The sequence below is a fragment of the Perissodus microlepis genome, chromosome 12 (genome assembly GCF_051167445.1).
Source record: "Perissodus microlepis isolate ML-2025 ecotype Zambia chromosome 12, ASM5116744v1, whole genome shotgun sequence".
Taxonomy (NCBI): domain Eukaryota; kingdom Metazoa; phylum Chordata; class Actinopteri; order Cichliformes; family Cichlidae; genus Perissodus; species Perissodus microlepis.
In genome coordinates this window covers 10,693,060-10,720,331 of record NC_140472.1, presented here as the reverse complement: position 1 = coordinate 10,720,331, position 27,272 = coordinate 10,693,060, and the positions used below count along the sequence as shown (strand labels likewise).

At 40.8% G+C, this 27,272-nt stretch overlaps 4 protein-coding genes across 7 annotated transcripts in view; 2 read left to right on the top strand and 2 right to left on the bottom strand.

Annotated features, from left to right (window-relative positions):
* Positions 1 to 11,031, bottom strand: part of fgfr1a (fibroblast growth factor receptor 1a) — a 35,833-nt gene extending 24,802 nt beyond the window's left edge. For all 3 annotated transcript variants that reach the window (XM_084946873.1, XM_084946872.1, XM_084946874.1), the window contains exon 1: positions 7,995 to 11,031. In XM_084946873.1, the coding sequence (XP_084802999.1) occupies positions 7,995 to 8,156 (162 nt within the window). In that variant the 5' untranslated portion in view covers positions 8,157 to 11,031. The remainder of the gene's footprint in view (positions 1 to 7,994) is intronic.
* Positions 11,032 to 13,702: 2,671 nt separating this feature from the next.
* Positions 13,703 to 15,469, bottom strand: ankrd39 (ankyrin repeat domain 39). Of its 2 annotated transcripts, none has more exons than XM_084946882.1 (4): positions 15,036 to 15,469; positions 14,793 to 14,896; positions 14,486 to 14,689; positions 13,703 to 14,392 (listed from the first exon to the last, which is right to left on the bottom strand). In XM_084946882.1, the coding sequence occupies exons 1-4, from the start codon at positions 15,124 to 15,126 to the stop codon at positions 14,246 to 14,248; spliced, it is 546 nt and encodes a 181-aa protein (XP_084803008.1). In that variant the 5' UTR covers positions 15,127 to 15,469; the 3' UTR covers positions 13,703 to 14,245. The 2 variants fall into 2 exon arrangements, with proteins under 2 accessions (XP_084803008.1, XP_084803009.1); XM_084946883.1 differs by having other exon boundaries at positions 14,558 to 14,689.
* Positions 15,470 to 15,896: 427 nt separating this feature from the next.
* On the top strand, positions 15,897 to 22,391 carry kctd9a (potassium channel tetramerization domain containing 9a). Its single transcript, XM_084947111.1, has 12 exons — positions 15,897 to 16,102; positions 16,415 to 16,536; positions 16,617 to 16,660; positions 16,758 to 16,854; positions 16,946 to 17,004; positions 17,099 to 17,227; positions 17,374 to 17,441; positions 19,209 to 19,304; positions 19,390 to 19,539; positions 19,920 to 20,025; positions 20,156 to 20,289; positions 20,790 to 22,391. Exons 1-12 carry the CDS (start codon positions 16,055 to 16,057, stop codon positions 20,904 to 20,906), a joined length of 1,170 nt encoding a protein of 389 aa, XP_084803237.1. The 5' UTR covers positions 15,897 to 16,054; the 3' UTR covers positions 20,907 to 22,391.
* Positions 22,392 to 24,290: 1,899 nt separating this feature from the next.
* Positions 24,291 to 25,132, top strand: LOC146375815 (progonadoliberin-1). The gene is made up of 4 exons (XM_084947235.1): positions 24,291 to 24,395; positions 24,495 to 24,645; positions 24,736 to 24,834; positions 24,972 to 25,132. The coding sequence occupies exons 1-4, from the start codon at positions 24,385 to 24,387 to the stop codon at positions 25,017 to 25,019; spliced, it is 309 nt and encodes a 102-aa protein (XP_084803361.1). The 5' UTR covers positions 24,291 to 24,384; the 3' UTR covers positions 25,020 to 25,132.
* The last annotated feature ends 2,140 nt before the right edge of the window (positions 25,133 to 27,272 follow it).

Sequence of the window (27,272 nt, the reverse complement as noted above, 5' to 3'; positions counted from 1 at the left end):
GCTTGTATTGTACCCCCCTTATGCACATCTGCTTAAATCATTGCCTCTGCAGCATCTGGCCACACAGATTAACACTTGCTCATAATCTGCTTCACAGAATTTGTTAAAGACAAAAGGGAGAAGAAAAAAAAAAGATCCAACATACTACAGCCTGTTATGTGACACCCTTATCGAGAAAGACTGTCAGGCCATCATTTCCAGAGAGGGAAACAGAAGATCTATCACCCAACAGTTGGTTTTATTTCCCAAACCCAGAATGACACCCGCTGCAGCAATTTGCTCGCATAACCTGCTAATAAGTGTCAAAGACAAGACTTGGATGACAGACTTTGCCAACTTTAAAAACCAATCGTTCTGTAAAAACACAAAGAGATGGGTCACATCTGATTAAAAAAAAGAAAAGAAAAGAAAAAGAAGCTTGGTTAATATTTTCACAAAGTCCAGCACAGAAGCAGCTGTGGTTTTCTTTAAGGGGCAATCACTTGTATGAGTGTTCCCTGACTGAAGCCGTCATTGTGTTCTCCTAAAACCAATTCAATTTCACTTTCCAAGAAAGGCCTAGTGTTCCAGCAGCTGAGCTGGGTCAGGGGGGTCCAAGAGGGATAAAGAAGCTTGGTCATCTCTACTCCAAGCTGTGAGTCAGTGTTTGGGATGCCTCCAAGAAAATGCTTCTGCTGCCGGACAGAAGGAACCGCAACGAACAGCCGACCACGTTCCCCAGCCCCTCGTCACTACGACAATATTTGGAAGGAGGAGGAAATCGCTTTTTCAAAGTGTGACAGGACACTTTGTCATAGTCCGCTCCCTTGGGAGCACTATTCAGACATGCACTGTCTTACTACGCACACCCAAGGCATGCTGGTCTTGAACTTGCGATTTGAGACTGAACCACACACTGGCAGCCTGACAATAATGACTCAAAGTCACCATTTTTAGTTTATTACTCAATAGGAAAATATGCCACCTCATTTTTTTTTCCTCCTTTGAAACATTTCATCCATCAATTTTGTGCTTTTTCAATTCATCTGGTACTATATTTTATAAATAGCACAAATAATAAACTTTGTATCTGGTATGTGAATATTTTAAAAGAGCTAGTTACATATTAGAGTGCACACTAGAATGAAAAACATGACATTTGCCTACAAAGAAAAAAAAAAGAAAAAAGCAGCCCATGTCATTTACATTTGAAAATGAAGAAATTATCATTTCCAGCTAAAAATAAAGTTGATTTGAACACATTGAGTGTATCCATTCCCCCATTTAATAAATAAATAAAAATGAAGAACTCTGTCTTAATGATGGCACAATGGGCTAAATGAAGAAAACACCTATCAAATATCTAACTCTCAAACACTAAAGTCCTGTACTGTTGCAACTAAAACTCACCTAATAGTTGGGGTGGATGAAAGTGTATAAACATCTTCTTTTTAAAATCTTACATCAAGATTGAAATGCAAATCTCCACTCTTTGGTAGTAGCAGCATTTAACTGACACACAAAGACCAGTACCTGTCTAATAATTTGGTTTTACATAGGTCCTTTTAATTCAATAACCAGTTTTTATACCTTTTGAGGCCAAAGTTCAAAAGGAGTGCAGAAAGACATTTAGCTTGTAAACAAGGACTGCTTGGGAAATAAATACAGCCAGAGAACTGGCATTACAGAAAAGGCACATATCCAAATGTTTGTTCATCAACTGATTTATCCACTCTTAAAAGATAAAAGCATTTCCCTGAACACTGGCAGCACAGAGAGAACTTACACTAAACAAATTAAAAACACACACGAGACAGCTTTTCTCATTATATTAAGACAAAGGTTTCAGGCAAACCTAAAAACATGACCCACACCATAATTACATTTCACTGTCCATCCATGCAGAAAATTCCTCAGCTCCCAAATTCTGTAGCCCCCCTTCCAGTTTAGTGTGCACTTCCAGTCAGCAGCAGGCCAGTCTGCACATGGTCGCAAATTCAGGGGAAGAAGAGCATCAGACCATTACCCTAAAGCTACCGTTTTCACAAAAACACAGACTGCCTTTTTTTTTTGCTGTTGTTGTTGTTGTTGTTGTCATCGTCATTTTCTGTGCAGCCATGCAATCTGACTCACAGATTCTCCACCATGGCGAGAGATCAGGTGTCACGAGATTACAGTCAAAAGTAAAGACCATTTGAATCTGGCACTGCCATTTGGTTAACACTTTAACCCAAACTGCTTCTCAGGGCTGCTCAGTATGTGTGACTGTTTATCTTCTCTGCCACCCCCATCACCCCCTCCACATACACACATTTTGAGAAACAAAACTCCTAACCATGGCAGCATGAGTACAACAGATTCCACACAAGATGTTGAGCAAGTCACTGTTTAAAAAATGTTTCAAGGTAAACACTGCAATCCCTCAACCAAATTTATTTATGGCAAATACAAACACACAGCTCAAGTGACAATAATTCTGCCAGGGAGAGCAGCAGCCTAGTAAATTAAAGGGCTCTGGAAAAGAAAAAAAAAAAAAAACTTTTCCACCCTGGTGAAGTCCCTGTGGACTAAACCATCCATCTTCTCCCTCTGCTTTTATAACATTTAGAGCACCACGCTGCATCTAATTGGCCCCTTCAGATCCAGCCTTCATGACAGAAAAAGTAATGATGGGCAAAACCTTAAAATTTAAAAAATGAAATAAAACAAAATAAAAAAGTAATCAAACAACATTTCTAAATAAGTCACACCTTTTTTCAATAAAGGAAAGAAACAAACAAATGTTGGAGATTACACTGAAGTGTTATGTATCCGCTAAACCAAACTCGACGCGTTAAATAGGAATAATAGCGTCACATGTAGTTTGAGCATTTGTTGTTGTTGTTGTTTTTTAAGTGTTCTCCTTGATGTGGTTAGAATTTATCCAAGCAACTTATCTAATGTGATTAAAGGCGCCTGCTGTAGCTGTAGACAGAAACCCAAACCAGTTTTAGCAGGCCTCTAGGCAACGTTTTGGCTCTTTTAACGCTTGTACTCTCACATTTTAAAGCATGATTGGAGATTTTGTGGGTGTCGCACCCCATGAAAACTGTTCTTCCCTCCAAAGAGAAACATGCCTACAAAAAACAAAATACAAAACACTAAATTCTTGCCCAAAGACCATTTACTCAAGTGTATGTGGTTAAATGTCTGCTTGCCCAGTTCTTTAATTAACTTCCACTCAGGGTCCTCCAATAACATTAAAACAGCGCAATAGCAAACAACAGCTAAGCCCCCTTTTAGCACGTAAACAAGTAGTAAAATGAAGCTAAATCAAGGAGTGAAGGAATAAAACGACCAGCTCACCTTACTGGCGGGGAGCCGTGAAACAGCCAGCCTCGGTGAGATAAGGAAGACTCATGAGCTGAGATTGGATGGAGGAAAACCTCCCCGAAAACTGTTTATCCAGACTTATCCCGCTAACGAAGCTCGACGTTTAGCTAACAGGTTTGCGCATATTTTTCGCCCCTTCTTCTTCTTTTAAACAAACTTTCCGACAGAAGAAGGGGAAAAAAGTTCAACTAAAAAAAGAAGAAAGAGAGAGAAAGATAACCAATTGAGCGGAAAAACTTCTTAAATGGTGTTAAATTGTGAAGTTTTAACTTCTAACGTCTTTTCTCCCTTTCTTACCTGGGTAAACACGTCCGAAGAAACTACGAGAGCGCAGGCTATGCAGCAGTTTCCAGCAGTCCCTTTATCCCAAAAGGCTTCGCTTGCGATGAAATTCAGTCTCCCCACTTCAGAAAACTGTCCTAAAGTTGTTCAACTCGCTCTAACACAATATCCGAACACGAAATATCCTCCAGTCTTATACATATATTTATTTTTTATACAAAAGAACGGCGCTTAAATCAATCCTAGAAAGTATTTCGACCGTTCCCGGCGGAGAGGTACGGCTAAACAACGAGAGTCCGAGCAGCTCCACACCTCCCCCCTTAAATCAGAGAATATGCGTATCCTCCGGAACATTGTCAAAACTGCACACAGTACACTAAGAACTTCCGGTCTGCTGTTGAGAAACTAAAAGCCCAAAGCGGCAACGTTTCACATAAAGTAGATGCGGTTGCTTGGTACTGGTATCAAAAAGATGTGCTGGGTACATTTACTGGACTACACTAAACAGGGATCGTTATTACTGCTGGTTATTACCCAGGAAGGTCGACTAATAAGTGAGACCCCTTTTGAGACCTCTTAGAAATGATAAAAAGAGGAGTTGGGAGCGGGGTGCTAGTGCAGCAACAGCGGGGAGCAAACGTCACGTTGTTATGTTCAGGGCAGGTACTATGCATCGCTTTGACTACGCTTATACCTAGACTTTTAGCTGAGCTTCAATGCATTTGTGTGTGTGTGTGGGGGGGGGGCGCACCTTGTCTTCACCTGGAAAAATTGCGGATTTTATTGAGTCATTCACTTTTTTCACATGACATGTTCAGCTTATATTCTCTACATATCTTCGTTTAACGTTTATGCTAGGTTTCTGCGCATTAAAAAGCCCCCAAAAAACGACATTCAACTTTTATTGTGAAAGTCAAATAGACGGAATTCCGGTAGTTAACCGCGCTGTTACTTTTCATCTTGATGCAGGACAATTAGGTCTGGTCGATTCCCGGCTCTCGCTGCCTTCCACAGCAGCACCAACTCTCATACTGCGCTCTTTGCATTGCACAGCTGGAGACAAGACACAAGCGATACATCGTCTACAGTACTTCTGTGTTGCAGTTTAAGTACCTCAATTGATTAAATAAAATAAAAAGTTAATTCCAACAATATAATAATACATGACAAACATTAAATATTATTAGAAATATGTATGAAAAACGCCCGGTTGACAGCCACGGGAGACTTTGTATTGATTGTACACTGACTGTACTTTAGCACTACGCTTCCCATGTGACATTAACAGTGTAAAAGGCTGAGCACTTGGTGTAAACCTTAAAATTAAATGCACTTGAAAATCATAACAAAATCTGTGGTGACACCACACCAGCACAAGTTGTATTGTAGAGGTGGAATGGGAAAGGTTACTCAGTTTTTCGCTGGCTGAATGTGGGCTTTAGCATGAGCTCTTGAACAGAGAACTTGCAGGATTTCACACAACAAGCATGAATACTAATTCAGCAAGAGAAAACAAGCACTTTCATCAACTTCCTGTTCGGGGAAACTATAAAATAGCTTTATTGTGCTGGGATCATATGCTTTGGCAGAATTTCAAAGAGCATCAGAATTTCAAATGTGTCTGCTAACTCAGCACAAACGCAAAGTTTGTTCTCCCCGATCAAACACATAGTTCATATCCAAAGAGCTCATGTGGTCTTTGATTTCACATCACAATTGACAAATGATTGACGACTAAAGCTGCTGAGACACATGAAGCCCAGCTTCGTAGCTAGATTAAAGAATGGGATGACAAAGAAACAGATTTGTGTTTCAACATGTGCTAGCCTCTTACATGCAATGTTATTCTTGTTTCAGTTTAAGGGCATTTTAAAAAGAAATTAATGACTTTATAATTAATCTTTTCTTTGAGACCTAAGATCCGTTTTTCAATTTCAGTGCTAAAAAACAAACAAAAAACCCCCACCTCATACAAAGGCTCTGTACTTCTGCTTCTCTGCTATTTTACTACCTGTGCTCTGGAGTTAAAGCAAACATTATCTTATAGCCGTTGGACTGATTGTAACACTGAGGAGGATCTTGGCATGGTTTTAAAGGATGTAGGCTTTCTTTCTTGATTCTGTTATTACAGTTCAAATTTTAGGTGAAGGACAGAAGGTGCAAGAAGAGATCACAACTACAGACATGTAAAGTGAATCAGATAGACTACAGCAGCAAAATAGCACACCAGGTGGAAACTGAGGCTACAGTTCATACAGGCTCACCACAATGAGGCAACAAAAGATTGGAAAACATTTCCAGGTCTGATGAATCTCTATTTCTGCTGCAACATTTGGATGGTAGGGTCAGAATTAAGTGTAAATAAGATGTGTACCCATCTTCTGCTTCCAGCAACACTATGTCACAAAACTTTGATTATCTCAAACCTGTGTCTTAAACATGAAAATGAGTTCAGTGTACTCAAATGGCCTCCACAGTCACCAGATCTCAATCCAATATCCAGACAGTATACCTAATTGTTGGTGTTAACCCAATGTTTGTCACTTGTGTAAAGATTAGTTTGAAATGTTCCGTTTTCATGAACTGTCCTTTGACGTCACACATCACAGTCTGTGTGGAGGATCGCAGGAGCTTTAATCCACATGTGCAACATTTGAATGCAGCCTGTCTCCATAACAAACTGGGTTGAGTTTGATAAATGGCATCAAGCAGGGGACTGGAGGCCATTTAGCAGACTTAATGTGTTTGGAATAATCAAAACAATCAGCTAAGAAAGTACTATTTTCACACCTTGGTAATTTATACAAAGGAAAAACTAGATCTTTAGGAGTGTACCTGCTAGGCTGTAGCTATACGGGCATCAGAGTTGTTTCCATCTTCTCATGAAAGCAACTGTTCCTTTAAGTAACAGTGACTGACTTTAATATCAAAAGAGACACAGCAGCTTCATATTACCAGCAGACACTCTTACTTTTATTATTTCTAAACTTTTTTAAAATTCTTTTGACAAATGCACTTTGAGCTCAAATTAGCTTCCGCCTTCAAAGAGATCTGCTAACTATAAAACAGATGGAGCGTAAGTCTGACGACTGCATTACATACCAGAGAAACACCGAGCATGTTTATGAGAGTAACTAATAGTGAGAGTTAGACATGCACGTGCTGCCATCAGACCACATCTTAGGATTTCAGCATCAAAACACGAGCCAGAAGATCTTTGATGCAACAGCAGTCTGGAAGCAGATAGTTTATAGGCATTGGTTTTTGTGTCGCTGATAAAGAATTCCCCTGAGATGTACACAAGGCTGTGAGTGATTTAAAGAAAAATAAGTTTAACACGGGACAGGACGGCCTCGGCAGAATTCATAGCATATGGTGAGCATTTATTCATTTGGTTGCTTTTATTCTTTTCCACTCACTAGAGGAGAGGAGTTGAAAACGCCGAGCCCAGGGTGAGCTGAGGTGGTTTGGAGGAGACAAAAATGGAGACAAAAATGGAAATAGAACTAGAAACTAATAAAAGATGGTGTTTGATTGTTTACAGCACTGTAGGAGAGGCTTTCTGTCTATATACCTCCCTGCACCACATAAAAGAATGAAAGCAGAACTCTTACGTGGGGCTGATTCGAAAGAAGCCTCGTTAATCATTAACGAGTCTCAGTGTTGTGTACATGCCACAGTAGCCCAATAAATATAGGCGAGCTCACCATCCAGATTAAACACACACATGCCATAAAATGACGACATATCCTTTATGATGGTTTTTTTTTATTTTTTATTAAGATTTATACATCTCAGTTTTTTTTAATCTATGAGGAAATTCTCACAAGCTGTTCACAAAGGAGGAGATAATGTAAATTAGTTATTATCTGAGGTAGGGCCAGGACTGTGTGTGTTTTGAAGTCAGTTGATCCTAGATGCAGCTGACAAAAGCTCAGACCAAACACAGTTTGTTCCGAGATGAGGTGGGGCATTTCTGATCACTCCTCAATTCTTTTCAGCGTAAGGAAATGTTCCGGACACTGTTAAAGCCGGGAATACCCTATGCAAAAGCAAACTGAAGGCAGGCTAAGCCGCACATCAGCATGTGGACAAACACTGAGTCATGCAATCCTCCGAGTGAATAATATCAGTGCTTTGCATGATGATTTGCCTAGCAGCTTCTTCATCGCCCCCAAAGTGGGGCTTTATTGTCCTCGCCTTTTGTGTTTGCATTCCATTGTTACCGGGCGAGTACAAATATCCTCCTTTATGCACAAAAACCTCAGCCGGGCCTTCCACTACAGCGCCTTGTGTCCAGCCCTCATCCATCCGTCAGCATTGCCCCTGTTCTACACAGGGCCCCCCAAGCTCATACTCACCACCCCCAGCCAGCTCTTTGACATAATGCTGTTGTGGCTTTCCGGGCCTTTATGTTGGCTGTTGTCTGAGGCAGATTGAAGACCCTTTGTGTGTGTCAGCCCCTGTCCTGAGTGGCCAGGAGGAACCTGCTGGGCTGCGAGCAGAGAGACAGGAATGCACATATGAATGGGTTAGTGTGTGGAGGGCACCTGCTGACAGAGGAACGGCGTGCCTCTGTGAGTCTTAGTTCATCAGCGTAACCATCTTGTTCAATTACACGTGCAGCTCGGTGTTGCGTTCCCTGGTCATTCACACTGAAAGGAAGTGTTGTCACCACCACTGGGACTCCTTTTTTTGCTGTTTGGTATTGTAGAGAGGTGCTTAATAAATGATGTGCCAGTTCCATTGCTTTAGCTGTGACTGATGATCCCCACTAAACACAACCATTTGCCTCTGCTCTTCTGTTCTGAACTGATTTACATAAAAATAGGGCTTACAAGGAACTTAATTAAAATAATAATGTAAACTTGAAAACTGAAAGGTTAATCCACAACATATGTGGGAAACTGTAGCTCTATTGTAGAGTTAACCTTGTCATTTTTTTCAGATCTCATTATAATTTTAATTAAGTCCTTTAAGGGCTTCTATAAGTAGCAATGCTGCTTAATTATGAATAAAGTTCCTCATTTGAAAGGATAGTAAACATAATTTCCATGGAAATTTACTTAAAGAAATTATAATAATTTTTTTAAGTGATTTTGAGTGTGCCATGGCTGCTGGTGCCAGACAGGTTGGTCTGAGTATTTCAGAAACTGCTGATTTACCAGGATTTTTACACTCAACTATCTCTAGGGTTTACATAGAATGGTCCAAAACAGAAAATATCCCGTGAGTGGTAGTTCCCAAGATGAAACTGCCTTGCTGATGTCAGAAGTCAAAGGAGCAGAGTGCTTTGAGCTGATAGGAAAACAACAGTAAATCAATCAACCACTCATTGCAACCAAGGTATGCAGAAGAGCATCTCTGAGCAACACAATGAACCAAGAAGGAGATAATCAACAGCATCAGAAGGCCATGCCATATGCCATTCCACTGTGACACAAACCAATTATTTCAACTACAGCAATGTCTTAAAACACATAGATAACCACTAGTTTCCTGCTTCTAAATTCAGGTAAAATTGAGGTTGTTGTACTCGCCCCTAAAAACCTTAGAAACATGGTTTCTAACCAGTGGAGGGCATTACCTTGGCCTCCTGTAACACCGTGAGGAATATTGGAGTCATTTTGGATCATGATTTATTTTACAGTGTACATATTATACAACTATGTCTTATTGCATTGACTCAGTATCTCTAAAATAAGAAACATTCTGTCTCAAAGTGATATTGAAAAACTACATTATGCATTTATTACTTCTAGGCTGGACTACTACAATTCGTTATTACCAGGATGTCTTAAAAACTCCCTGAAAAGCCTTCAGTTGACCCAAAATGCTGCAACGAGAGTACTGACAGGGACTTGACACAGAGAGCATTTTTCTCCTGTATTTGCTTCTCTTCATTGGCTCTCTGGTAAATCCATAATCAATTTTAAAATCTTTCTTTTCACATTCAAGGTCTTGAATAATCAGGCCTTGTCTTATGTTAAAGACCTCATCGTACCATATCACCCCGTAAGAGCACTTTGCTCTATGACTGCACGCTTACTCGTTCTTCCTAAGGTATTTAAAAGTAGAATGGGCAGCCTTCAACTTTCAGGCCCCTCTTCTGTGCCCAGTTTGGATTTGGGAGACAGACACCCTCTATTTTTAAGATTAGGCTTAAAACTTAAATAGTTTAATGAGCTTTGAAACTCTGTCTCTTTTTTGACAGTGTTCCTTCTGTCCCGTCTCCCTCACCTCACCTCCAACTGGTCTCAGCAGATGACTTACACCATAAGTCTGGTTCTGCCAGAAGTCTCTTCCTGTTAAAAGGGAGTTTTTCCTTCCCACTGTTGCCAAATGCTTACTCAAAGCTTTACAATATAAAGCGCCTTGAAGTGACTGTCGTTGTGATTTGGCACTATAAAAATAAAACTGAACATAACTGAAAAAAAATAATGGACAATAGACCTCCACTGAGCCAACAGCAAGCCAACATGTGCAAATGAAGAACATGCTGGAAAGGGAAAAAAAATCATATACCGCATATTCACAGAGCTCATTTGTAGATTTGGCAGGTGATACACTACAATATGGTTTCCCAAAACAGTCTGCTATGATAGAACCTTGATATATGATCCAACAAGCTTCATTAATTGTCCTCTGACTCATATGGAAACAGCTTAAGGGTTGTTTCACTGGCCATGCTTTTGAGAAGATTGCATCTCCATAATCAATAAAAAGAAATTTAACCATCCATCCCAGAGTCAAAAGAAAAAACATCCGGGAATAAAAAAGAAGAAAAAAAAAAATCAGACAATAACACAAAAATCACAGTTCACTGCACACAATTACTCAAGGAAGTTTTGACATTGTCCAGATGTGAGAGCTCCATTTTAGTCCAAAACACTGCTAACATGTCCTATGTTAAAATGACTATCTGATCTATGATGTGGTTGAAAAAACCTGGCCTGCAGATAGAAATAAAAAGCTAGCAAGCATGTGTCACATGGTGATCACCTGATAACCCTGACATTTCCCATAGTCACTGAGCTGACTGCCTGGAAGAGCTAAGCTGCAGCCTCTGGACTCATGGATCTGATCACCCGCTGACCTGGAAAGTGAAAGCGTAGGATCTGCAACATCACATCAACCAGCAGACAACATGCTTCTTTGAAGTGGGAGTGGACCTAAATTGGATTATGCAGCATCTCAGAGGAACAGCTCCCATATATTTGATTACACACGCCCCCTGAACCAACATCCACACGCCTACCTCCGCGACACACAACAGATAACATGGAGCTGTCTTCCATGCCAGACTCTGGTACTGCACCTCCTAATGTGTGCCCATCTGCCAGCCATTTACCTGATTACTTTGGGATAGCTCAGACAGGTCCGGCTCTGCCAGGGCAGCTGCGAGGCAAGAGAATAGCATTATTTTTGTTCAGCTGAACACAGGAAAGATAAGGACTAGATGACCTTTTTTATCTGTGAAAACAGAAATCTAAATAAAAACATTAAAAATAATATTTATATAACCACTGAAACCACTACTTTTTACAGCTTTAACATTATTCTCAATCTGTAGAAAAATACACAGAGGAGTATTTGCTCTCAATACTTAGACTAAAAAGTTCCTAACACCAACTTTAAATCCTTCACACAGACCACCTTCTATTTCTGAGGAAAATAACATCCAGTCCTGGTTTAACTTGGGCTCATTATGGTGGAAGTGGGTTCCAGGGCCAGGAAGTTTCATTGCTTTCCAAATAAATCTTGCTAAACAGAGCTGCAGTCCAAATTCCTCATCTTGTGGAGTCCTTCCCAAGTCCTCACACTATGTGAAGCCTCTCAGAAAACAGCCGTTAAAATCACGCTGCATTCTTCCTTTTCTTTAACATAAAAAATCAGAGAAAAATGAAGTAGCACAGATGCTTCAAAGAGATTTTTAAAATGTGTGGCAAAAAATGGGTCTTTCTTGACCAAGCATTTGATTTTCACTCATGCAGGCCAGATTTTTTTCTCACATAAACAACTCTCAAACTCAAACCAGGTCATGAAAAATTAAAGACCAAGGCCCTTAAGGTTTCCTCCAGTTTTATCTAGTGATACAGAGGGTTTTCATTAGCTCACTCACTGCTACCAAATCTGCATCACCATCAATTCTGATTGTGTTCCATACAGCCTGGCAGGGGAGCAATCACAGGGTGCTGTGGGTGGGTCCGACAGTCTGTGTGCCAGTCAAAATTACTGGTTCAACTCAAAGAGCAGAATGTGCTTTTTTCCCCTCCTTAATGCCATTCAGACAAGAAAGAAAAAAGGGGGAAAAAAAAGGCCAACCACCCTGCTATTATAGACATGTGGCAATCAAAGCGGGTTATCCCAGATACAGTTCCTCAGCTGTGTGCAAGGAGGAACTTGTCACTGAGCATAAACAGCTCTCTTGGCTTAGCTCTCGGAGCTAAAATACCCCCAATCCCACCCCATCTACCCCTCAACACCCTATCTCCCTGTGCTGTGTGGCGTCAGCTGCAATCAGCTCCAGATGTGGCCTGGCACCCCTCCAGTCACGGCATGGATGTGGTTTGAAGGTAGTTTGGAAACACCACCCACCAGCGGACCCAATGAAAGTTCCTCAGACTGCAGAGAGAGGTTTCTGTCGTGGGTTTGTATCTGTGCGGACCGCACTAATACCCACACATCTGTAGGAGGCTGAGAGGAAAATGTATCTCTCCTATGTTCATGTGTTACTTATTGTACATGCTTTGAATAAGTAAGCATGTGAGATAATGGTCACACAAGTATTTCCATCTGTTTTAGTATAAGGAAATACTTCCATAGGTTTTTCACCTCCAGGCCTCCTTCAGTCATGTGACCTGTGTCTGATTACTTAAAAATGAACAAGTAATCTCAGTACAAAACAAACAAAAACAGCTAATAATTGCCATTTTTTTTGTTAAAAGCTTTACATGCTAAAAATCAGCAGACCGTTAAGAATGTGAGACACTCATATGGTTTAACTTAATTCTGAAATCCTGAGACTCACAACTAACAACATCTCGGTGCAGAAAAGTGTTAATGCTTTGCACCAGAAGCAGAAGGTTCCACAAGCTTCCCCAAATACAGTCGTAAAACTAGTAAAGTAATAATAATGGATTGGATTTATATAGCGCTTTACAATGCCACTATTCATTCACTCTCACATTCACACACTGGTGGAGGCAAGCTACGGTTGTAGCCACAGCTGCCCTGGGGCAGACTGACAGAAGCGAGGCTGCCATATCGCGCCATCGGCACCTCTGGCCAACACCAGTAGGCGGTAGGGTAAAGTGTCTTGCCCAAGGACACAATGACCAGGAGAGAGAGCCTGGTGACCTTCCGGTTACAGATACGCTTCCCAACTCCCTGAGCCACGGTCGCTCAGGGTAGTAGAAACAAGTAGAAACAACGAACATCCCACTGTGGCTCAGGAGGTCAAGTCGGCCAATTGGTTCTGTGGTTCGAGTCCCAGCACCTCCAGCTCATGTGTTAAATTATCCCTGGAAACATACCGAAACCCAAATTGCCATCCATTGTGAGCCTTATACTTAGAAAGCACTTAAATACAGAGAATAAAGTGCTGTAGGAATGGGTGAATGTGGCTTGTTGTGAACAACACTCTGAAGGCACAGTTTGGGTAAAAAAGTGTGACATACGTACCAGTCCATTTATCCTTTTTAAGCTGGCCCATGTTTTGTTTTTTAAATGACCAGAAACCAGAAAAAAACCTGTTGGAATTAGTTCACTAATATATGAGCAGTACAGCTGCATAAACATAAACTGCCTGGACACTAGTGTCCTTCTGTGATGTCTTGCTATCAGCTGTAACAGATTTCCCTCTTTCTCACAGTTACGCTGTTTAGTTCTCCAGCAATGTGCTGGGAGGATTGAATGAGGTCACTTTGTGCTTGTTGCCATCTAATTCAGATGGTGTCCCAGGGAAAGTGTCCAGCCCTTTTAGGACAACAGCTCCCCCTACTGTTAAGAGTTTAAAAGTTCAACAAGGATCACTTTTAGATAAAAGCGACCCAAAACAGGCGAGAAGTTGGCGTACAGTTTTAATAGAAACACATGCCATATGCTCAACAGAGCCAATTATAAAAACTGATATTGTGACTGTAACAGGTGACTAGTACTATTGTGTAACACTCACAAGGGGTTTCCTCCGTGAGCTTTTAAAAGCTGCACTCCGTGTTCAAGTTCTGTGACATCATTGCAGCTTTCAAATGATCTCTGCACTGGCATGTTGTCCTTGTCTTGCTGTTGCTAAGTTGTGTGACTGTTTTGGGTCTTGTACCAAACGTAGGAGTCCGGATATAAATTTAATTCCACAAATACACATCAAAGCTTATAATGCACCATCAGTTATCTTAACATTAAGCCACCAAGAGCACTTCAGCTCAAAAGGTGGGCGTGTTCGATTGATTCTTCCCACTTCCGAATCCATTTCCTCACCACGTCTCAGTTCTCATCAACAGCTGTAACTTTCTCTTCCAAACATGAATGCTGATGCTTGCTAAGGAAAATGTGGGAGATCATTCATGTGATCTTAGTAACACAGCATGCCTCAGGTTCAGTGCATCTGCCATCAACAGGGGGGTTTTAAGAGGTCCTGCAGGTCTCCCTGCTGTGCCAGCTGGTAGGGTAGCTGGAGCCTCTTGTTCATCTGGCTGCGGAGTGCTGGGCAGTGCTCAACAAGGAGCTGACAGACCTCTTCGTGGCCCCCTTCTGCAGCCTGCTCAACCATGTAAGAGAGTAAAAGATGCAGACACAAGTTAAATGATTATATCTCAGCAGAATGGCTGTGTTATTGCTGGAAATTCTGTACCTTGTGTAAAGGGGACATGCCATCATCATCACAGAGTGCTGGATCTGCTCTGTGTTGGAGAAGGAGTCTTACCACATTCAGATGACCGCAGTAAGCTGATCGATGGAGCGGCGTGGCCCCGCCTGGCGTCTGCGGAGACGCACAGGCACCGTTCTCAAGAAGAAACTTGCACACAGAGAGATGACCACTGCGGCTTCCATAGTGCTAAAAGGGAAAACAGCATTAGTAAATTACAAGTTTAGGTACATGGGTACATTAGGTACATGAGCTCATGCTGTGCAGCCAAACGTGTCTTCTGTAAACTCACCAGAGCGGTGTATCCAGCTGAGTCTCTCAAATTAGGGTCTGTCCCCTTCTGCACTAAGTCCTTTACCCGCTCCAAGTCTCCATTCATTGCAGCAGACCAGATACCTGCACAGGACGCACAGCACCCTACTTCACTGACACATCTTTCAAATCAGAACAAAATAGTATTGCTTGGCCTAGTCTACATATTTGATAGCAGTGAGGTTTAACTCAACCACCACATGTCTGAAAGGTGAATGCAAACCTCGTTCAAAATCCATTTCGTACAGCGTCTGGTAAACACCAGCAGAGGAGACGGGATGAGAGCAGCACAAACAATGCTGTCTGTCAGACATTTCTTAAAAACGCGATAAATGAAAACATTCAAACCTGAAGGTGAACGCAAGTTTATAGTTACAGAAAGGCTGTCAAACATTACTCTGTTGACAGTAACATTGTTCTTCTTCTACTACTATTGTTGGGCTGCTCTGTGGCGCATTACCACCACCAACAGGACTACGTCGCAACAAACAAGCCGCAAAAATGCTGTTAATGAGCCAATGAATGTTTGGCCCGATGACAAGTTGACATGTTACATTTGAAATAAGATAAAGGCTGATGCGAATGAGTGGCGCTTTTCTTCACACGAAACGAAAACCTTCAGGATGGCTAAACGCTAGCGCTACAAATAACTTACGCACGAAACGTGCTTACGTAGAAGCCTCTCAGCCAATTACAGAGCTGTTTACAGGCCCCTTCAGATGCTCTCAGATTTGGTAGCGTTACATTAATAGATTTGTTTAGGCAAATTAGCGGCCGCGGTTAACTTTGACCTGTGGTGACATAATTATTATCAGTGATACACTTCTACAGCGACTGCAACTGCTCACGCTTACATTATCATTTTATAAGCATCAAAAATTACGTATGCTGTTTGAAACTTATACATATCACACCATCAGCTCTATTTAATGCTTGACAACAGCACAGATACAATAAATTAATACAGTTGACTCAATAGAAAACACACTGAGCTATTTAAATATAATAATAACACTCCCAAGTTCAGCTGTGCCTATAAGTATTCCTCCAAGTTACACTTGCAAAGAATATCTAGTTTTCCCGACAGCTGTGAAGGCATCTTTTGTCTCGTGTTGTTGTCTGATGCAGCAAGCTAGTCAGCTTCATTTGTTTCGGCACACGAAAAGGAGACTAGCTGGGAAAGGATACGTCATTGTCCTATTATTTTAGCCTTACTAGACCTTCAGCCATAGCGCGTGAAGAATGAGAAGAGTCACGTTATTTGTTAACGGGACATGTAAAAATGGCAAGGTGGGTAATAGGTGAGGCTGCTGAGTGTGAGAGCTTGGGCCGCAGAATGACTGGCTTTTTCCACTGTACGTACCTAAGGTGTTTCAGGATGCACTGCTAACTGCTGATACTCAAACGCCACATCATGTACTCATATGATGACAGGGTTAATCTCTGACTTTATTACATTTTTTCCACAAATAAACTACCGTTGAACTTTAAGGTCAATCACCATTTCCACCGTGAGTCATTTATGTCATGTGTATGTTAGGCTGGAGTGACACTTTTTCTTTCAGTCCTTAATCCATCGTTTTTCCCCCCCTCTCTCTTTAGGTTGTAGCAGTATACGGAACCTTGTCTGACTTACTATCTGTAGCAAGCAATAAGTTAGGAATCAAAGCCTCCTGTTTGTACAATGGAAAGGGTGGTCTCATTGATGACATTGCCCTTATAAGGTAAGCTCAGCTGTGACAACAAATTTGAAGGTCGCCTCTCTACATTATGTTTCTGACATGTGCGTCTGTGCCTCTCCCAGAGATGACGACGTGCTGTATGTGTCAGAAGGAGATCCATTTATTGGTGAGTGCTGGCATGTCTGCTGCTGGAGTCTCATCCACTGTCAGAGTGTCCAAAGGTTTCAATGTCTCTGTTGTCTTCCTTCACTTTATTATCACAGACCCTCAAAATGAAGCCAAGATTACATCAGATCCGCTGGCAGCTCACACTGACTGGCTAACCCTTAACATTGGTGGCCGTCTTTTCACCACCACCAGGTATTTGCGCTTTAAATTCAGCTTTCATGCCATATCTCATTCGTTGTTTCTCTGTTCTCTGGTTGCTGAATGCATCTTCTTTTATAATCAGGAGCACCTTGGTCAGCAAGGAGCCGGAGAGTATGCTCGCTCACATGTTTCGAGAGAAGGGTACTGAGACCAGCTGATCAATGAGCATTTCAGTTCTTATTCAGCCATGTTATTGAGTAAGTTTCGTCAAGCTCTGTGTTGTGTCTGTTTTCAGATGTGTGGGGAAACAAACAGGACGAGCATGGGGCTTACCTCATTGACCGCAGCCCTGAGTACTTTGAGCCTATTCTCAACTACTTGAGACACGGTCAGCTCATTATCAATGAAGGCATAAATATACGAGGTAACCTTTCTTCTTTTTCTTTTTTTTTTCTTCTTTTAAAAATGTTATTCCTAAATGATGAGGTCTACCTGCATGCAAGTGATCTAATGTCTAAAATGTTAAAAAAAAATTGAGGGATATGTAGCAATCTCCTGAATGTTTTCCAGGTGTCCTCGAGGAGGCTCGCTTCTTTGGAATTGAGCAGCTTGCTGAACAGCTTGAAGTAGCGATCAAGGTAGTTTTTAATGCGGAAGTCAAAAAGCTAGTTTACAATAAAATCATGTTTTATGCTGTTAAAAATGTTAATAAAAACAAACTGAAGTAATTTGTAAACCAGTTAAACCCGATATTTGATAGAGAACAGTACAAAGAAGAAAAAAAACAAGAAGTATTAAAATTGCATACTCATTTTGAATTTGATAACTGTAATGTTATTTTTTTCTTTTCTTTTTTTAAAGAAACAACACTCTGGGAAAGCAATTGTTGTACTTTTTGTGCATGTTTTTGTTTTTAGTCTTTCAGTCCATGCCAGCTTCACATTCAGATGCTTTTATTATGCAGCCATGTTGCTATGTGAAGCTGGTAAACTGTAACTGAGCATGCAGAGTGCTTATAACTACAAGCCACATTCACCCGTTACACATATATCTATATAACCACTTCTTTTTTTTTCTTCTTACACCCAAGTGTTTTGTCTAGCATTTATACTCACACCAATGGTTGCATTAGGAGCAACTCGAGGTTGAGTATCTTGCCCAACTACCCCCGGCTGGGGAATCAATCCTCTGACTCAGTGGTCCCCAACACCCGGGCCACGGACCGGTAGCGGTCCGTGAGTCGTTTGGTACCGTGCCGCGAGAGTTGAGGCTCGGGTGTGAAATGTATGGTTTTCAGGGTTTTTATCGTTAAGTCGGTTTCCCTGGGTCTTTTCCCGTGTTGTAGTCGTGTGTCTTATTTTGAAGGAAATATTTACGTGTTACCATAGCGACCAGAGAGCATCAAGAAGCAGAGAGGAGGATGTTACTCTCAATGTTGTTGGCGCATTTCAGGAGGACGCTGCTAATAAAGTTACACAATTACACAGCGGAATTTATTATTATATTTACATAATGCCACAGTTTTTGTCTGTATCATTTTATTTTGTTGTATTTATCTGCGACACCTTAAAGGCTGGTCTGTGAAAATATTGTCTGACATTAAACTGGTCCGTGGTGCAAAAAAGGTTTGGGACCGCTGCTCCGACTGATACACGACCTGCTCTACCTCCTGAGTCACAGCTGCCATAGAATGTGGTTGGCATTGTCTTACATGAATGGTGTAGGCTTTCCTTGAAAAGGAAACAAATCAACTGGAAGGTAGAATATGTCACGTCAAATTGTGTATGCCATTCATCTTAAATGGTGCGTTCACAGATGTGCTAGTTACCCATGCCATGTGCATTAATGCACCACCACCACACATGCTGACTTTGAGCTGTGCTCTTAATAAGCCGGCTAATCCCATTATTTCTCTCCGTATTGACGCTCCATTTATGGGTGCACCTGGAAACAGTTTACCGTCATTTGTTTTCAGACGTGTTCCTGAGTCCATGTCTGTGTTACTAAAACACAACAATACAAGTTTTTGGTCTTGTCCATTGTGTGCAGTGGAATGGATAAATACCCATTCATGCTAATGAGCTGTTGTCAATTAACTTTATTTGATATTATGATCTGCCACGTGGTTGCTTTTTTTCCCCCCACAGTTTTTTGGGAAATTCAATATCGGAATATATTTTTCAATTATTTATAAAAAAAAAAAAAAAAAATTAGTTTTAACATTAATATTTTATTATTAGAATTATAATCTGTCTTTGTAAATGCAGAAAGTATGGAGTCATTTGGAACTCACTGAAAGCCCAAATTTAACTGAGAATTTTGATTTTTACATATCACCTCTGCTTCTTTGGAAACATGGTTGTTAAAAATGTGATCTCTCCCTTGCATGCTTTCTTTTTAAACAGAACTCGCAGCCACCCGAGGACCACTCTCCTATTTCCCGCAAAGAGTTTGTCCGTTTTCTTTTGGCAACACCGACCAAGTCAGAGCTCCGCTGTCAGGTACGGTTAGATAAAACTGTTTTAATTCACTCTCATATCATCTGATCAAATTTATACTTGACCCCATTGCTCTTAATGTTTCTAGGGACTCAATTTCAGTGGCGCCGATCTGTCCCGACTTGACCTGCGCTACATCAATTTCAAGATGGCTAACCTCAGCCGCTGCAATCTGACACATGCCAACCTGTGTTGCTCCAATCTGGAGCGGGCTGATCTCTCTGGAGCCAACCTGGATGTAAGCGTGGCAGCTCTGGTGTTGTTCAGGCTAAATCTTATACATATCCATTCACGTCTGTAAATGCTTCCTCCTTCCGTGTATCTTAATGTGCTATTTTTTGTTTGTTATGTTTTTTAGATGTTGGCCTTGTGGTGATGCAAAAATGTACTTGTCTTAGGATTTTTGGTCTCTCTATCTGCTGCCCCCTCACTTGTGTAGAAAAAAGGACTACTCTGTTCTTTAATATCTTAAAGATACTGCTACAAATCTTCCTCTTACATTCAGCTTATTTAAAAAAAACAGCACTTTTTTTTTCTCCATAATCTTTCCATTAATAATTTGTAGAGGTTAGGTCAGACTATCATAAAAACTTTTGCTCTTTGCTCTGCTGGTTGCAGGGTGCTAACTTACAAGGGGTGAAGATGCTGTGTTCCAATGCTGAGGGAGCTTCTCTCAAAGGATGCAATTTTGAAGATCCATCTGGACTGAAGGCCAATCTGGAAGGTAATCTTTAAAGCTTTTCTGATGAAAAAGGAGGCAGCCTTAGTTTAGTTTTTATTTTTTGTTTTTGTTTTAACTGTACGATTTTTATTATTATTATTATTATTTTTATTTATTTATTTTTTTAAATCAGGCGCTAACCTGAAAGGAGTCGACATGGAAGGAAGCCAAATGACCGGTATCAACTTGCGTGTGGCCACTCTCAAAAATGCAAAGCTGAAGAACTGTAATCTGCGGGGAGCTACTTTAGCAGGGACAGATCTCGAGGTGAGTCAAGGATTATCTTTAAAAGCACAGAATAAAGTGGGCTCAGGTGGCAGATTTTGTTTATGACATCAAAACCAGGAGCAGAAATAATGACACTGCGAATCTGAATAAAATTCCCAATATGTGATGCAGCTTGCGAAAAGCAAAGTCCCACATTTTTTTTTTGTTTTTGTTTGTTTTTTACTTTTTATGTTTCCTGAAATCTTAAAACTAGATGACATGCAAAAACAGGTTTAATTTATCGCTCTTTCTCCATTTTCTGTTCATTTTAACTTGAAGATCTCAAACTTTGTGCTTTTCGAATGATTGTGGAGCAAATAGACACTGACCTGAAGCACATTTGTAAATGATTAAACTGCTGATTGAAAGCTTCACTAAACTTACAAGAAACTGGTCGATCTGTCACAATCCACACAGTGTTAACAGCACAGGCCAAAGACGGTAAGGCTCGCCTCATTACTTAGGAATTTTTATTGTTTTGTTTTTTTTCTCCTGTCCAGAACTGTGATCTGTCTGGCTGTGATCTACAAGAAGCTAACCTGAGAGGGTCCAATGTCAAGGGAGCCATTTTTGAAGAGATGCTGACCCCTCTGCACATGTCACAGAGTGTTAGATAACTCAACACCACACCTGCAAGTCCAATGCGGGCCACAGCTTTCCCCAAGTCGCTCCTTTTCAATCTCTCTATACCTATCAGTGCAGTACAGGTATACGTATGCACACCCCTGGCATTCCACCAATATTATGTTAGCTTTAAATATATTGCACTAGAATTTATCCAGGGTTGTCTTATGTATGTTTGTATGGTAGGATGTTTTGAGAATGTTCAGCTGCGTTTATCACCAAAAAAAGTAAAAGGTTCCTAGTTTGTGTAGATGTGTCTGGATGTAATCCAGTGACTATACTCATTTAGTTTCATACTTTTATTTCATATTACTTGACATGTTAATAGGAATCAAAGTCAGCTTACCTTTGAGCAGTAAAGCTCAGAGCATTGAGCTTCACTGCATGCTGCTGTAGCAGAAATGGAAGAGGGTTAATTACCAATAACTGTGTCAATATATATATTCTTCTTTAAGTATGTAACTTAATATTGCTGGATATACAACATATTATTATAAAAGAAATAATGCAAGCCAAAGCCATACACTAGCACAGTCTAACAGGCTAAAAGTGCTGTTAGAGCAACATAAAACTATGCTACAGGCTCGTTTTAAACACAGCTCGAGTATGCAATACAAGATGTATAGCTGTGAGGTTTGTTTTTCTAGTTTGACGTTTTTCTGTCTCCTAAAAAAACAAAACAAAAAAAAAAGCTTTCCCTGGTTTTGTGCTCTGTGAATCTACCTCTTATTAACCCGAGGTGTGAGTGATCCACAACTGCATGCATTCGGATGTGGCAAAGCTTATCGTAACGTTCATGCACATCATCCGTTATTTATCCGATCCCCAGTACGGCAGGAGAGTCCATTTTCATGTTGTTAAAGTGGGGTTTGCCTGGAACGTGCTTCGTGTATTTATGTATGTCACTTAATCATGCTTTAAACTTGTTTGCACATGTATATGTTAACGTGTAACGTGGTATATCCTTTCACCAAAAAGGTTTGGTGCTTTTCTTATGTAATCTTGTGTAAAGCAAATCCAGTGCTTCCAAAACTTCCCCAAAAAGTCATTCTTAGAGTAGACAGAGGTGTTGTCAGCTGTTTTCTGAAGGATCTAACTTCAGTTCTTGTTCCACAGTGTCCGTTTGCATGTGAGGGGGGAGGGGGAAAGCTGTGTCTTTGACCAGTGAAGTTTCTCTGGCTGTAGCTCGAAGCTGCACCAATGATGCAATATTATTCACTCAATGAAGTGGAAGGTACCCGGCCTGTGAGAATGAATGATGAAGGCAATCATAATGTGTATTTCACCCTGAGTGTGAAAACCAATGGAAGAGCTATGGTTATTTATTTTAATACATCTCACTAAATGCAATATGGGGCAGGGGTTGATTTGTTTGAGGCAGGGAGTTGTGTAGTTATCCCTGTCTATGAATATTGCACTCGACCATGGAAATATGTTTCCATAAATGACTGTTATAAATAAACTGCTATGAAGAAAAAGTCTTTGTCATCTGTTTTTCTTTCTCGGTTGCTTTGGCTCAGTTCTTGAATGACAGTCATCTAAACAACATGTCACATCCTTCAGAACTGCTGCTTGTGCTCATTTGAATGAGCATTTGTCATTCTTTGTTAGAATTTGCAAATGTTTTTAGACATTTTGGCCTATGACTCAGCACAGCTGTCTACAGCTTGAGCTGCCATTAGTTGCACTTGTCTTTATGAGCAAAATAGATAATCTTCCTATCGGCCGAATAGTTCTATTCTTACACACTTGGAATATATTTTGAAATACAACATCTGACGACCAACAGCTGGAAAGACTAAAGGTCTATGTTGTGAGTATTAGGAAAACATACACTCGCTGGACACTTTATTAGTTACACCTTATTAGCACCAGGGTGGTAGTGTCGCACTGTTGCAGATTTGTCGGCTACACATTTATGATGTTAATCTCCCATTCTGCTACATCCCAAAGATGCTCTGTTAGATTGAAAGCTGGTAACTGAGAAAACCTTATGCAGCCACCATGCAAATCGAACAACTGCGGGAATTCAAAGACCTCGGCTCTCTGGTGCAAGAAAATAAAGTGGCATCAACAGCGGAAATGTACTCAAGAATTGGTCAAGCGGCGGTGGCATTCCCCTCCTTACGATGGTGCATCTGGAAAAAGACAAACGTCACCCTCATCACCAAAATCTGCCTGTACTGCTCACTGGTATTGCCCATTTTTCTCTACTGATCCGAGCCCTGGGTCATCCTCAAGCACGACCTCAACAAGCTCGAGGTCTCCCAAATGGGCCGTTTGCGTCAGATTTTCCGAGTGTCCCTCCGTGACCACCTCAGCAACAGCGTGACACGTAGTCAATGTCACCAGCAGCCCTAAATGGAAGAGCTGACCCTGAAGTGACGACTGCAATGGTTTGGCCATGTCTGCTGCATGAGCAACCATCACCTGCCATATCGCCTTCTGCTGCAGCAGTGCACCGCCCACTGGAGAATCGAGTGTGATGCACCCAAGACGACTTGGATCAAGCAAATTGAAGACAATCTTAAACAACGATGTCTAACCATCAAGCAAGCAAAGGTCAAGGCCACAGATCGCAATGACTGGAAGTGCATTGTTGACCAAGATGGAAACCCTACGGCACCCACAGCGACGTATTTGCTTCGACCTCCCCTGCTGACCGCCAGCTAGGGACAAAACAAAGAACTGTGGAGACCATTTAACCCCAGTGGCTCACTTTCATCTTAAAGAAACCACTTTCAGGAGATTTTAGCGCATAATCCTGCTGGTACATTATGGTTAAAAGGGATGAACACGGTCAATGGACATGATACAAGGCATGATGCATTCATGCTTTCATTATTTACACCAAATTCTGACCCTACCATCCAAATGTTGCAACAGAAATTGAGACTGGTGAATCAGAATGTTTTCCAAATTTTATGCTGACCAATTTTGGTGAGCCAGTTTAAACTGTAGCCTCAGTTTCCTCCTCTTAGCTGACAGTAGTGGCACCTGGTGTGGTCTTCTGCTGCTGCAGATGTTCTTCTGCATACCCTGGTTGTTATAATTGGTTATTTGGGTTACTGTTGCCTTACTATCCGTTCAAAGCAGCCTGCCCATTCTCTCACATCAACATAGCATTTTTGCCCAGAGACGTGCAGCTCTGTAAAACAGATGTTTGTGTACATCAGGGTACACATGAGGTGAAAAACATACCAAAGCAGTTCTGGAATAACTGTCATATATCTTGTGAAGTCAGTTCAAAGTACATCATAAAATGATCAGAAACTGCAAAAATCACACATCAGGTGCAATTGTTCAAACAGCTCTGTGGGTTGCCAGAGTTGCCAAGTGTTGCTTAATCCCACTTTGTGACCCCCTGTAGTGAAGTGTTGGCGGAAACAAAGCACACTTATATAAATCTTGGAAAATCATGTGCAGCAGACTTCACAAAGGACAGCAGAAGAGATCAGAAGTTCTTGTCTAATGCACAGAAGGTAAGGTCTTATCTGAAATGTGATAAGGACTGAAACAATATCTGGAGTTAAATGGGGGAAAAATTCTATCATTAACATGCTTACGTGCAAAATGTGAAGCTTTATCCTCAGAATGGCTGCAAAAATCTTGGCACTGTGGCTGCTGCTCGCAGGGACGGTGTTTCCACAGGGCTGCTGTCAGCACTGGTCATACGGACTGAGCCCAGGAGGGAAGAGGGATCTGGACAACTTCTCAGACACACTGGGCAATGTAAGCATTAGTCTAACAGCAACTCTTTATCTGTACATTAGCAGCTGTTGCTTTTCACAGCAATGTTTCTTCATTTTTCCTCAACAAAAGATGGTTGAAGAGTTCCCACGCGTCGAAGCACCTTGCAGTGTTTTCGGTTGTGCAGAGGAATCACCTTTTGCCAAAATGTACAGAGTGAAAGGACTTCTTGTAAGTTTTTCTCCTGAATAATTCAGTGTTTAGATTCACTGATGCATCTGTCATTGCTGTCAAAAGGCAGGCAAAGACCTGACCTCATTTTTTTGTCTTCTTTTTTAAAAAAAATGAATTTTCTCCTTTCCTTTCAGGCGAGTGTGGCCGAAAGGGAAAACGGACACCGGACATTTAAGAAATGAAAGATTTCTTTGATTCTACATTTCATTTTTTATATAAGCATAAAACATTTTTTTGTGAATGTTGCTCTTGTTTTATTATCTAAAATATAAATAAAAGCTTTCAACTCACTGAATTTGTTTTCTGCTAAGTTTGCTTGTAATGTTTGATGCAACAGCACCTCGATTTATTTATTTATATTCATCTTATGACCCAAATCCAAGCAAACAGTACCAGGGGAAAAAAAGCCCTTTGTATTTGATGTCAAATGGAAAATTTCTCTTTTAGTCAAGTTTGGCTAAGGAGAAAATTTACAGCCACAGTTCAATGACAGCAATATGCATAAATTTGGGATATTTAATGGTATTATGTACAGTAAGTATTGTCGTGTAGGGATTTGGAAGATTGTTACAAATTGGCAACTAAAAATGACCCAATACAATTCTTCTTCAGAAACACTGTATAATTTTAGAAAATAGTAATTTTATGTATTTTTTAATGTATTTTTTGCTAATTCTGCTTAAAAACAATATTTCTGCTTCTAATATCGTAAATACGCGATACTTTTTGGTGCATCAGTGGACCTTGAAGTATTTAAATCTAAATATAATAATAATTTAATAATAATTTCAAATAAAATACACTGAAAATCCATTTAATTACTGTACACCTTACACCTGACTCTTGGAACATAAAATGTTACCAGTTCTTCTGTTTTAAATATATATATATATATATATATATATATATATATATATATATATATATATATATATATATATATATATACCAGTTCTTCAGCAGCTTCACTGGTTGCCCATAGAAGCCAGGATAAATTTTAAAATCTTACTTCTCACGTTCAGATGTATCCATAAATCTGCTCCTTCATATTTGTGTGACCTGCTCCATATCACAACTGTTTCCCACCCTCTCAGATCATCATCTGCTACTCATCTTACCGTTCCGTCCTCACACCTTATCACTATGGGGAACAGAGCTTTCAGTCGCTCTACTCCCCGGCTCTGGAACTCTCTTCCTCCTGCACTAAGAAATATTGACTCCCTCTCCGTATTTAAGACACAGCTCAAAACACACCTGTTTAAACTGGCTTATTCGCTTTAATGCTGATTTTATCTGTTGTCACGCTCTGTTTTGTAATTTTAACTTATTTTATGTATTTTATGACTACTGTTCCTTTTATTAATTGTGTTTTTTGTAAGGAGACCTTGGGTTTCTGAAAGGCGCCCTCAAATAAAATGTATTATCATTATTATTATTATTATTATGTCTCTTTTCTTTCCAGTATCTCCCGCCTTCGTCCATCCAGCCTTTCTCTCTGGCTGTCTTCTTTGGCTCCTGCTTTCAGCTCCCCTCTCTCAACATTGCTCGTTTTCTGGCACAGACGATCACATGATGTATCTCTTATCTCCCTATCTGCCTTTCCTCTAACTTTCTCAGCCATATTGTTCTCTTTTTCCATCTCCCTTCATTAAAATTTCTAACTTTCCTTCTTATCTATGCAACCCCTCTTATATTTCCAGCCCCCTCTATCCCCCACCCCCTTGGCTTTTCTCTCTCTTCCATCCAGCTGTCAATTTTTGTTTGACATTTTTCTTTTACATCATCTTATCCTGTATCGAGTTGTCATGGCCTCTGGCACCCCTCTTCCTCTGAACCCTGCCTTGCTCTCAGTTTCCTTTACACTTCCACTGCTCTCCAGTGTGCTCCTTCAGCAATCTTCCTTCCCCTCTTTCATCTTCCCTTGAGTCTTCACCTTCTTTATCTACCTTTTCCTTCATCCTGCACCCCCACCTCCTATCCTAAAACCATCAGCCCGTCCTCATCTCCCTTTCAGTCACAGTCTGTACTTTTTCCTCTCTGTGCTTCTGTTCCATCATTTAATCATCCTCTCTTTCTTTTGGTCATCTTCCCCACTGCTCTGCTTATACAATTCATTCCTAACCTCCATCGCTCTGCCATCGTCGTGTCCTCTTCATCTTCTTCCAGCTTCACCTCACACCTTCTGTATTTCTAATACACTTCTCCAGCTTCTTCTGTCTCTGTGTCACACCCTCTCCTGTCTCCGAGCATTTTCTTTTCCCATTCTGCCCTCCCCGCCTTTGTGCGTTCATCTTCTTTGCTTCTGTGTCCCTCCTTTTCTGTCTACTTTCATTCCTTCCTCTCTCTACTTTGTATCCTACATCCTTATTTTGGACCCTCTGCACTCTTCTTTCTTTCTGTTTTCACTTCTACACCTTCTGTTCTGTGTTTTTTGA